The 12,650-nt window shown below is 47.0% G+C and overlaps 1 protein-coding gene across 4 annotated transcripts in view; it reads left to right on the top strand.

The window, feature by feature from the left end:
• LOC119968972 (solute carrier family 22 member 15-like) overlaps nucleotides 1–12,650 on the top strand; it is a 126,319-nt gene that overhangs the window by 18,751 nt on the left and 94,918 nt on the right. For 3 of the 4 annotated variants that reach the window (XR_005461272.1, XM_038802037.1, XM_038802035.1), the window contains exon 6: nucleotides 4,816–4,842. The exons of the other annotated variant lie outside the window; for it this stretch is intronic. Coding sequence is in view for 2 of the 3 variants with exons in the window: in XM_038802037.1 (XP_038657965.1) it covers nucleotides 4,816–4,842 (27 nt within the window). In the remaining variant the exon portion in view is untranslated. The remainder of the gene's footprint in view (nucleotides 1–4,815; nucleotides 4,843–12,650) is intronic. 4 annotated transcript variants of the gene reach the window in all.

Genomic DNA, 12,650 nt, shown 5'->3' with positions numbered 1-12,650 from the left:
TGAGCCCAGCTGCCCGGGCATCCTGATAGGCTCGGTCCACGTTGAAATGGATGTATTGCGCTGATCAGGCATATAGGTGTCCAAGACGGCACCTGTGCACCGTGCTCTGTGAGGTCCCGGAAAGGCCCCCACTCGGCGTCTTTAAGGACCTTGCAACGTAAAAGTTCAGGGCGACCATCACCGTGGTGGCCACCAGGACGGGTGTCCTCCCCCATTCCCCTATGGTGCTAGGTGAGTCATGTTCTGGCAGATATGTTGCACTACCTCCCTGCTCAGCTGGGACTTTCAACAGCATCCCGGTCCAGCAGATCCTCTAATGACATATGCTGACGGTACACACGAGGTCTCATGCGGCACCTCCTTTGCACCTTCTCCTCTTGGCCTGTTCGGTGGCCGGCTCTCCATCCTCACCAGCTTGCTCAAGTTTATCTGGAGCAGGCTCCACTACTGCAGCACCCTCCTCTAGCAGCTCCAGCTCGTACAGCTGCAGTGCAATCCTGGGTGATGCACTGCAGAGGAAGGCCACCATTGCTGGTTGAATTCCAACATCCATTGTCTACGTGGGAGTGAAAGGCTGAAATGTTAGCATGCCCCCCACCCCCCGGGTGCCCAACCAGGTCCCACGAACTATATAGTGACCCTGTTTGGCACTGGGTACCCTGCCCCTGCATTTCCCCTCCCTCTGTACCAATGGCCCCGCTTGGCACCATGGGGCCCTCTGGCTCTGATGCCTATTCGTGCTGCTGGGCTACCGTCGGCTGGCGCTGCCCATGCCATCAGTACACTCCTCTGCCCCCCTTCAGTTCCCCCACTGTAGGGGATTCTGTGGGCATTGCGTGCTGCTCTGCTGACGTGTGGCAGCTGGTTGGGATGAGGGTGGTATAGCGGAGGGGTGAGGTGAATATTGCATCAGGCCTGCTAATGATATGCAAACGGCATTTACTGTACATGCAGAGTGGAACGCATTGACGTCATTGTCGAGGCACTGGAGAATTACAATTTGGTGTGAGCCCGGCGCCCATGATTTTGCAGTCAAGACTGATTCTCCACCCAAACGCCTCTCCTGATTTCCGCGTCAGCTGACGGAGAATCCCGCCCACAGACTTTAAGAAAGTATGAAAAAGAGAGGAAACTTAGCAAAGTAAACAAATGAAACACTATGCTGGCCATCACGGAGCAAGAACATTATCAGATCTTTGACATAGAGAACAGAGTGAAAGTCGGAGACCAGAGAGGCTGTAATCTTCATTAATGAAAGAAAGAGCGTGAAGCAGGTAATCCTAAAACATCTACCAGTTGGAATTCTGTTTAATAGCATCCAGAGCAGTAGACTAGAGCAGTGCTTTCAAACTTTTTTTTCCCAGGACCCACTTTTATCAACCGGCAGACCTTTGGGATCCACGCTGACATTTGTGACACACCATTATTGCTTACCTTTAATGCGGCAGGTGAGCCTGCTTGGTCTTCGCGATCTCATTTGCTTCATCATTCAATGTTACATTTCTGTGAAAGACGCCAGCTGACTATTTAAGTCCTCGCTGCATCCTTTGAAAAAGATCAGGAGGTTTGTCCTCAAACTCGCCATGCCTTTCGAAGATTTTTGGGTTTTAAACTCTTATTTGCCAGTAGGTCCCGGCAGATAACACACAAGCGTTTTGCATCTGGTTTTGCATTGGCATAATTAAAGCCATACATACCTCAATAAATTATCTTTCTACTATGCCCGATTTCAGCTTTATCTTTACTGTTTGTTCACCAGAGGCCCTGGAGCTCGGGATACAGTTCACACCAGCACTGCTTTGTCCTGCTGTGGAATTTCCTGAGAAGCTCTCTCCAGCAGATTCAGTTGTAAGGGGTGGCACAGTGGTTAGCACTGCTGTCTCACTGCGCCAGGGACCCGGGTTTGATTCCAGCCTCGGGTGACTGTCTGCAGTTTCCTCTTTCTCCCCGTGTCTGCATGGGTTTCCTCCGGGTGCTCCGGTTTCCTCCCACAGTCCAAAGTAGTGTAGGTTAGGTGGATTGGCCATGATAATTGACGTTTTAATGTCTACAGATGCGCAGGTTAGGTTAGGGGGATACGGGGATAGTGCGCAGTGGACATGGATTGAGTGCTCATTCGAAGGGTTAATGCAGACTCGATGGGCTGAATGGCCTCTCTGCTCTGGAGGGATTCTATGGAGATTCTGGCCTTCTCATCCTTATTTCAAAACAATCCATCTTCAATTCTTCACACAGTCCATTGCCTGCTTGTGGGCAGCTACAAAATGGAGGAATCTCTCCATGATTTCACGCCCAAAACACTGATATGTCTGGTGTGTGACCTCTGTGCCACTGCCTCTGACAGAAAGACTTGATCATGCGAACGGCCTTTTTTTTATCTTGAAATTTAATTTCCAATACCTCATTTTTCCAAGATTATGACGTTTTACTACTGAAAATTAAAACAATTTCAATTGAACATGTGCATTCTTACATTTACACACAAACTTTATTTTAAATATATTCCCGTTACTTTAGAAATTTAAGCAAGTATGGAAAAAAGTACAGTCTTGTTTCTACTTTACAAACTATGACTTTACACGCGATAAAGTAACTTGTCAAACACATACAATGTCATAATATTTCTTACTGGTTCCACTGCATTGCAGTATCTCAACATCCAAGTAATCTTCTCCATTCTCACCAAAAGCACTGAATTCTTGGTTTCCAGAGAGTGGGGCACAAAGTGATGACTGTAGGTTTCTTCCAGTCTTGACATGTAGTAATAATAATAATAATCTTTATTGTCACAAGTTACTGTGAAAATCCCCTAGTTGCCACATTCCAGCGCCTGTACGGGTACACAGAGGGAGAATTCAGAATGTCCAATTCGCCCTACCAGCAGGTCTTTGGGGACTTGTGGGAGGAAACCAAAGCACCCGGAGGAAACCCCCACAGGCACGGGGAGAACCTGCAGACTCCACAAAGACAGTGACCCATGCCAGGAATCGAACCTGCGATGCTGGTGCTGTGAGGCAACAGTGCTAACTACCGTGCTACCGTGGTGCCCTCATGTCTGACGTGTCCGCTGTATTGACTGGCCTTGTTTGGTCAGTATTCCTCACTGACAAACCATGCCTGGCGGTAACGATCATACAGCTCAGCCTCGTGCTGCCCGCCCCCACAAACACCGCACCAATTGAGGACTGCCCATGGCCGGGATTCTTAAATGCCAGTTGTGGCCGTTGGGGACTACTTCCCACAATCGGGAACGCCACAACCAATCGCTCCGCGACCCTCCCTCCCTGCCGGCGACTGACCTAGGTTGTGACCCTGAGTTTGAAAAACCCTGGACTAGAGAAGTAGAAAAGGTGTAAGAGAAGTTGGAAGTGTCAGAAGAATGGAGGAAGGAGCAAGCACAGGAAGGAAACTTGAAGAAAGAAAGAACATTTACTAAAGAGAGCAACAAGAGGCTACATTTCCTATGAGACTTCAAAACACTGACATGTTCAGAATGACTAGCAGGAATGTCCGAGAACTTTGAAGTCTGAACCGAGATTTTGGGGGAGATGTGCTATGGTGGAGTACACTTGACTAAGTCCTATTAAGGGTTAACTGTAATAGTTTGTGATGTCATGTAAGTGACATACACGTGATCCGAGAGTCTAGGAGAAACTAATGTAAGGGAGTGTTCTCGTAGCTACGCGTGTTGCAATAAAGTTAGAGGTTGGGATTTTATGATTTTCTTTTCAAAGTGTCCCAGGTTGGGAAATGTGGGGGGCAGCCCGTCAGCTTTTTCCACCAAATGTTTCAGCACTTTTATTTTAAAAAAAGTGGAAGATCTGGCAGACCGATCTGAATTTAAAAAAAAAGGATCCTGTTTGATTCTCTGCCCCCACTGACTTTCCCGCCCACTGTAAATGGGGGGGGGGGGGGGGGGAAATCCCCCTCTCCCTGCCACAATATTTTTAGCTGACAGTCTTCAGGAGTTATTGGAACTACTCCAACCCAACAGCAGTATACGGCCTGCGAGCTCTTGGCTGTTGCAGAGCTGGTACAGCTTTCAAAACATTAGAATCTTTTTGTTTTTCTTCACATTTAATTGAGGAAAATGTCTGCTTGTTTATAAATCTTACTATATTACAAAATAATTTATTGAAAGTACCTTTTTAAAATTCCATTTATTTTAAAGTACTGGAGAAAGTGTGCATATTTTTTCTTTCTGCTTCATGTTCCCTGTCAATATTTTTGAGAAATGTCTAAGCCTAAAATAATTTTTTCTTTGAAAGAGTGTCTTGTAAATAAAACAAAATAATTTCCATTTATTAAAGTGGATTAAGGACATTTGGTTCCAGCTGAAAGTTTTAAAGGATGCTATTTTATGAAATTGGCTACATTTGACATCAATACCAAGTTATTTTGGAACCGTTTCTCTTTGATTTTCTCCTCTTATTCACCACTTCCAAATAATGTAGCTAATCTCCCTTGAAATTTAATGGAATGAATCTTGCCTACGGCGTTTGCTGGTGACCCAATTATGTAGTAATAGTATAATATCTACATACCACTTATTAAAATTCAATTTAAAAGGCTAGCTCTAGTTTCATCATGTGATTGATTGTATTTGAACAGATTTAATGGTGCAGATAACTTAACTCTGTCACCCAAGCCTTGCTGCATGTTAGCTCTAATATATGTTGTATATTCCTTGTCTTCAAATAGCTATTATGAAAGCTTTCCTATTGGCATGGGCATTATACGTTTGGTAAGGAATGTAAAACCTATTCACCAGCTCATCAATTAACTTATTCATTTATCTTTTTCTTATCCCTTCAGAGCCTTTCACTATTTTTGGCTGAAGAGGTATTTCCATAATTATTATTCATCCTATGCTAGAAAGCTTTTCCACAAATCCTGTTAGTTTGTGGGAAACATGAAGTTCTTCCTGTATTTCCTACTTTGTTGTGCTTAGTTTTAAAAATATATTCCCTATTATTTAAGTTTTATACACACCAAATACCTGTTTGGATGTCATCCATCTGAACCCTATAGTAACTTTAAACTGGGACCTCTTGTATTGGGTTCCCCTCCCACCATGTTGGAGTTGCGAATTTCAACGCAGCAATGGTTGCCTGGAGCTGGACTATGCAAACAACTGTGAGGTCTCTTTAAATCCTCCTTTTTTTCCTAATGGCTTGGTATAGTCTATGGGCAGACATTTGAGGCTTGATTCTTGATGCAGAAAAGTTTTTTAAAATTTCAGTTTAAACACTCCTCTCTCTCCTCTCTCTCTCTCTCTCTCCTCTCTCTCTCTCTCTCTCTCTCTCTCTCTCTCTCTCTCTCTCTCTCTCTCTCTCTCTCTCTCTCTTTCCCCCCCCCCCCCCCCCCCCCCCCCGGCTCAGTAACTCTTGTAACCACCAAACTTCATCTGGGGAGTCACTATTTTAATTATTTTACCAGCTCCCTTTGTGGTCTATGCTTTTCAGGAGAGAGAAGACCAAGCAGTCAATCCTTCACTATATAACTGCTACAACTGCACAATTGTTCTCCATACTTCCTGTAATAACTGGATATCCTTTCTGAAACACACAGACCAAAACTACTGTAACATTTCAATGTAGTCGTACTAGCGCCAAATATAGTTTTGAAATGATATCTTTGGATTTATTGGTGATATCCTTTGCTATGTATCCCAAAGTTATTTTTGAATAGTTTGGAACACTGTGCTGATGGTTTTAATGACCTGTTCACTAAAACCCCAAGATTTCTCTTCTGCTCCAATTCTTCAATCATAATCCCATTTAGCACGTTTTTCAGATTAACTTTCCATGTGCCAAATCTTATCATTCATGTCTCTTGGTGTTTGTAGAATCTTACTCTGCTCACTAGCTGTCACAATTTATTTTAAATGACCTCAGTTTAAAAGTAAATTATTGGATACACAACTTATTTCATAGAATCATTGATTCCTACAGACCATAAGGAGGCCATGTGGCCCATTGAGTCTGCACCGACTCTTTGAAAGAACACCCTACTGAAGCCCAATCCCCCACCCTATCCCCTGTAGCCATCTAAGATGGACACCAGTAACACAAAATGGAAGACTGCAAAGAATACAGGGAAAAACGGACATAGTAAAGAGCAAACAGCTTGCAGAAGCAGTCAGCATTGAGACACTTGCAAAAACCGGTTTCCCGACAGCTGCAGAGTTCAGGCAGCGCTGTAAATGGGAAAACAGTTTACATACTAATGAGGTGATACCGGGACAATCCCGGGCACAATAGATACACTCAAGTATCAATCGATACTTTCAAAAGCGAAGCAGACACGATGGAGCCAGCGAAACCAGGACAATGAGTCCTAAGAACCGCCCCAGCCATCAAGGAACGACCCTAGGATAGGGGGGGTTCAAATCATATCGATTGGGAAAAGGCCCAATCGATCCCCAGCAGGTGAGGAAGCCCGCCCCAAGGGGCACGGACCTCCTGGGACCTATAAAAGAATGTCCCGCACATGGTTCGGTCTCCTGTCTCCGGCCTCCGACTCCAGCCTCCAGACTCCTGTCTTTTACACCAGCCGTCGAGCAGCAGCCATCGATAAGTAAGCGCCAAACGACGATCGCTACCTTGACCCAGGCATTACTTATACACGTGCCGACCGGTAGTAACAAGAAGTTGCAGACCAGATCGGAACGAAGGCCTTGTTCCCTGAGCTTGCCTGTTCCTTCTTAGATAAGTATTAGTCGTTTAATGGTAGAAGTAAGTTAGTCTTTAGCGTGTGCATGAGTATTTATTATAATTGTTATAATAAACTCTAACTGATTGGACTTACTAATTGGTGTATAACTTTATTGCTTTGAACTTGACCTTGGTACTTGTGACGGTGTCTCTTACGGCACCTGGCGACTCCAGAGCATAGAAACGAGAAACAGAGCCAAGCGAGTGTTAAGCACACTTCCTCTGCTGGAGGAGTGTTAAACACACTTACTCAGAACGAGCAACATTTAGTGGCGAACTCTGACGGGACTCGACTAGAAGTGGCCCCCCCCACACCGAGAGAACCCAGAAATTTGAATTGGAAATCTAATTGGGAAAAAGGAAATATCACAAGTGTTCAAGGAGTTCAAATCAATAACGATAATTCGGAAGTGTGTTTTGTGCATGCGTAACTAACAGGGTTGTAAGGTTAACCTGAGAGATTTTTGTTGCGACAAACTGTCGGTAGTTTTTTAAGCGGAACATAGCAAAAGCCTTACCCGTCTTTTAAAACATTACCTGAACATCCCCTGCTCCAAATTAAGACAGAAGGAGGAAATGGCCATGCAGGCAATGGAACGCCTCATGAACCCAGAGCAGTTCGTGGTCGCAGCGACCAGCAGTAGCAGAGTAGGCCAGTGTCCCGTGTGGGAGCTGGAACTACGCAAGTATCTAAAAGGGAAAGGACGGCCCCTTTGGAATGAGTTTAGTATGAATGAGGAGACAGGGCCCGGGAGTATAGGACATACTTGGTGGGAGAACCTCTCTCAAATTCATAAGAAAAATCTTAGTAAAGCACGCAAGTCGATGGCAATCGTGTCCTGTTTGGCACAATTGCGAGGCACTGAGGAGGTCGTTCGGACGCTCCGAGCAGAGTTAGAGGAACAAAACAGAATGAGTAAAGTGGATGTCAGGGACATCGAAAAGGAAAACCTCGAGCTAAGAGGGAAGCTGGCAGAGAAGGGTAGAGAGGTAGATGATGCCAAGAGGGCACATCAGTCGTGTCTAGCCCATCTGAGCAGTTCCCAGACCCAATATGAAAAAGCCTATCAAGATGTGCAACGTGCAGTCCTGATACGAGAAGAGTCAGAAAAGCAGGTAGAGGCATTGCAGAGGTAATGCTCTGACCTAAATGTAGCTTTAAGAGCACTCCATGCTGCCACCACTGAGCAAAGACAGAGCACAGTAGACCATGCAAAATGCAGGAAGCAGATTGCGGAGCTGCAATCGTTGCTTTCAGTGCAGAATGGGTTCCAAAGCACCTTACAGTTAGATGAGGAGAATGCCCCAGATTGGCAGGAACTGAGCGAGACAGCGCAGCGCTATGTTCAGGGAACATGTGCGCCAGAAGCGCAACAAAAGAGGAAAGCACCCCAACCCCCCACAGATCAGATAGCACCCGCACCTATGAACCCAGTCACCACCCAAAGAAAGGCAACCACAGACGGCGCACCCGACATCACCTACACCACCCCCTTAACTGTAACCCAACTCAGGGACGCGTGTGAGAAAATCACTCCGTTTCTCCCCACCGCAAACCCCCACCAATTTTTCGCTAAGGTAAAACAGCAGGCTACCATGTACGGCCTGGATGAAAGAGAGCAGGTTAAGCTCACTGTTTTGAGTTTAGACCCATCAGTAGTTGCAGCCCTCCCCGACCCACAGAACGTTGGAGGAGGCACCCTCGAAGAGATGCATACATCCATTTTAGATATAATAGAGGAGACCCAGTTGAAGGCCTAAATAAATGTAGACAAAAGAGGACAGAGCACCCCACAGCATTCGCAGGAAGGCTGTGGATCCATTTCACTGCAGTTTCTAGCGAATTAGACCGCGCGCATTTAAACCGAGACCACATGGTTAAATGGACCCGCACCATAATCTCCCATGCCACAGATGCAGGACAGAATGCTTGCAATAGTTCTGACCCCTCAGAAGAGGCCCATAATGAGAAATGGGTTCTGAAAAGATTGTCCCGCGCTTGGGAACAATCTGTTCAGGGCAAAGTTAAGCTAAAGACCCCAGAGGAAGCTCAGGCTGCAGCGGATATTCAGGCAGTGAGAGCGCACCAAAACCCCGCATGGGTAAACGAAGGGAAGAACAGCCCTCCACAGAAGTCGCAGAAATGCTACAACTGTGGTCAATTAGGCCATTTTGCAAAAGAATGCAATGTCCCACCAGAGTCGCCACTAAATGTTGTTCGTTCTGACTTCCTCTGCTGGAGGAGTGTTAAACACACTTACTCAGAACGAGCAACACCCCATAACTCATCCTAGGGGCAATTTAGCATAGCCAATCCACCTAACCTATACATCTTTGGACTTGAACTGAACTATGGTGTAAACTTGTTCAAGTATCATTATCTAAAGCAATCAAAGTACCACCTTTAGATCTACTACATGATCCAGCTGCAGCAATACCACTTTGCCTGCTTACTTGGTGACGTTACCAGTGCCATCTTTTTACGATCCACCCAACCCTTTCAGAATTCCCAGTACCATTTAGGTTCATTATAGATCCATCACCAACATACTATAACATAGATAGATGAGGGGCTGCATGCTCTGCTCATGTTTAAATGTCCCAACCAAAGTTCAGAGATATCAGTTGTATCTAAATCTACAATTCAACCACATGGCTAAAATTCCAATACCATAGATTGTGGCAGAAAATGTGACTTTTGAAGCCGAGAAAAATTCTTCTTAAAATAGGTATCGACTAATATGGTCACCAGGGGACGCCCGGAATGCATTCCCCAATGGGACGGAGAAATGAGCATCAGGGAGAATTGGCGCTCATCCGAAAGTGATGCTGCAACGCGCCCCAGAAACGAGAGGTCCACGCCACATGCAAGCGGGAGCATGCAAATGAAGGCAAACGGGATTTTAATGACCCATTCGCATTTATTTAGCGGACCTTATGCTCCAGCCTCCCGTGATTCTCCAGTCCCTGCGGCCGGGAATCACATGGGCGCGGATCACTTATGGTCTCCACCAGAGAGGCTCTGAGCCCATCAGCGGGCAACCCCCCCCCCCCCCCCAAACAATGCACTGCCTGCCCATACATTCTCTACCAGACTCCCCACTCTCTCTCCTAACCTCCCTACCCACAGGGACCCCCTCCCCCCACAGGGAACCCTGTAATATGGAGACCCCCTCCCCCCACAGGGACCCCTGTAATAGGGAGACCCCCTGCCCCCACAGGGACCCCTGTAATAGGGAGACCTCCCCCCACAGGGACCCCTGTAATAGGTAGACTCCCTCCCCCCACGGGGACCCCTGTAATAGGGAGACCCCCTCCCTCCACAGAGACCCCTGTAATAGTGAGACCCCACCCCTACAGGGACCCCTGTAATAGGGAGACACCCCCTCCCCCACAGGGACCCCTGTAATAGGGGGAGACCCTGTACTAAAGGGACCCCCTTGAGTGATTGGAATTCACTTACCTCTCTTTCATTTGGTCAGTGTTTATAAAATTGGGAATTTTATCACTTAAGCCGCTGAACTTTGAACGGAGATGAATGTATCAAAGCTGCAGATGGTTTGTAGAAGCTGTTAATCACAGACCATTACTAGAGAGCTATGGAAACCAGAAGCAGGTCACAGCTGCGCTCATAGAAAGAATCATAGAATACCTGCAGTGCAGAAGGAGACCATTCGGCCCATCAAGTCTACATGGACCCCCTGAATAAACACCCAATCAAGGCCCGCTCCTTCACCTTATCCCTGTAACCCCATAACCCCACCTAACCTTTTGGACATTGAGGGCAATTTAGCATGACCAATCCAACCCCCTGTCTGTACTTCCAACTCCCACTGCCCCCTCTCTCCATGACCAACACCCTGTGGGTTAGGGGGGTCTCCCTATCACAGGGGTCCCTGTGGGGTAGGGGGGTCTCCCGATCATAGGGGTTCCTATGGGGAGGGGGTCTCCCTATCACAGGGGTCCCTGTGGGGGTGCTTCCTATAATAGGGGTCCCTGTGGGGAGGGGAGTCTCCCGATCATAGGGGTTCCTATGGGGAGGGGGTCTCCCTATCACAGGGGTCTCTGTGGGGGGTGGTCCCTATAATAGGGGTCCCTGTGGGAGGATGTTCTCCCTATCACAGGAGTCCCTGTGGGGTAGGGGGGTTCTCCCTGTCACAGGGGCCCATGTTGGGTAGGGGGCGATCTCCCTATCACAGGGGTCCCAGTGGGGTAGGGTGTTCTCCCTATCACAGGAGTCCCTGTGGGGAAGGGGGTTCTCCCTATCACAGGGGTCTCTGTGGGGTATGGGGGTCTCCCTATCACAGTGTGGGGAAGGAGGGGGCTCCCTATCACAGGGGTCCCAGTGAGGTAGGGGGTTCTCCCTATCACAGGGGTCCCTGTGGGGTAGGGGGTTCTCCCTATCACAGGGGTCCCTGTGGGTTATGGGGGTCTCCCTATCACAGGAGTCCCTGTGGGGTAAGGGGGGGTCTCCCTATCATAGGAGTCCCTGTGGGGAGGGGTGTCTCCCTATCAGTGTGGGGAGGGAGGGGGTGTTACCTTATCACAGGAGTCTGTGGGGTAGGGAGTGTTACCTTATCGCAGGGGTCCCTGTGGGGTAAGGGGGGTCTCCCTATCACAGGGGTCCCTGCGGGGAGAGGAGAGGGGAGGTCTCCCAAGATCCAAAACAAATAATTCATTAAATTCATTCTGTGTTCTTTGGCTAATAATAATAAGAATCGTTATTAGTGATACAAGTATACAAGTAGGCTTACATTAACATTGCAATGAAGTTACTATGAAAATCCCCCCCCCCCCCCCCCCCCAAGTCCCAGTCACCATATTCCGACACCTCTTTGGGTACACTGAGGGAGAATTCTGAATGTCCAATTCACCTAACAAGCACGTCTTTCGGGATTTGTGGGAGGAAACTGGAGCACCTGGAGGAAACCCACACAGATACTGGGCGAACATGCAGACTCCGTGCAGACAGTGACCCAAGCTGGGAATCGAACCTGGGTCCTTGGCGCTGTGAAACAACAGTGCTGGCCACCGTGGCACCCAATGGCATCATTGTATCAGATTTGGCACTTTCAGTTTCAGTATCAATGCTCCACAACCAATTAGCTTCCTCTCCATACGGTCAATTAGATATCCCACATCTTTAGAAATGATCTGATAGTATTTTATGCGTTAATAACATCCCACAATTTGATGACAAAACTACAAAATATCAAGCGAGGGAGCAACCATATTTACACTCCTTTGGGAAGGATTTTCTGTATCAACCATACACCTATTCCATGTTGGCTTGTTGAGGCACACATCAAAAGTTCAACTATGGACCTGAGTAAAGCTACAATGTTGATGTTATACCTTGCATGTGCCTCTTGATCTCATCAGTTATACGGCATCTGAACCTCCCACACTAACAAGCTGCATTCTTCATATAGGCCTATGGGATGGCTATTTCACACATTATTGATCCACATCCTCGCTCCATCCTCATTCATCCAATCTTTTATGGACATGCAGGAACTTGATTTTCGGCATGGTTTTACATTTAAAAATTATCAGTTTTAATTTTGTCATGTCAGCCATGCAGGCTAGTACCATTATGACTCTTGTCTTCTCAGGTCCTGTGGTTTTCACCAGAACTGCTTTCAGACCTTTCCACTCCACAGTTAGGCTGCTGGGCGTATTGAAATTCATGAGTGTTTCATCCATTTTGCCGATGTGACATAACAGGCACTAATGTTTTTGCTGCTGTCTGATGATGAATTGTTGGAAACTGGTCATTTTGGCATTGAGGCATTTTGGCAGTCTCGAAGCAATCTTGGTCTTCCGTCGCAACATAGACATTCTTGTTCCATAAAATGGCCACGCCAACTAGCTGATGCTCTGAATTTTCTTTCTTTGCTGGACTCCGGGTTTGTTTTAGTCACTCAAGTGCCA

The sequence above is a fragment of the Scyliorhinus canicula genome, chromosome 7 (genome assembly GCF_902713615.1).
Source record: "Scyliorhinus canicula chromosome 7, sScyCan1.1, whole genome shotgun sequence".
Classification (NCBI taxonomy): domain Eukaryota; kingdom Metazoa; phylum Chordata; class Chondrichthyes; order Carcharhiniformes; family Scyliorhinidae; genus Scyliorhinus; species Scyliorhinus canicula.
Note: the sequence above shows the minus strand (reverse complement) of the source record. Positions and strands in the feature narration are given on the sequence as shown.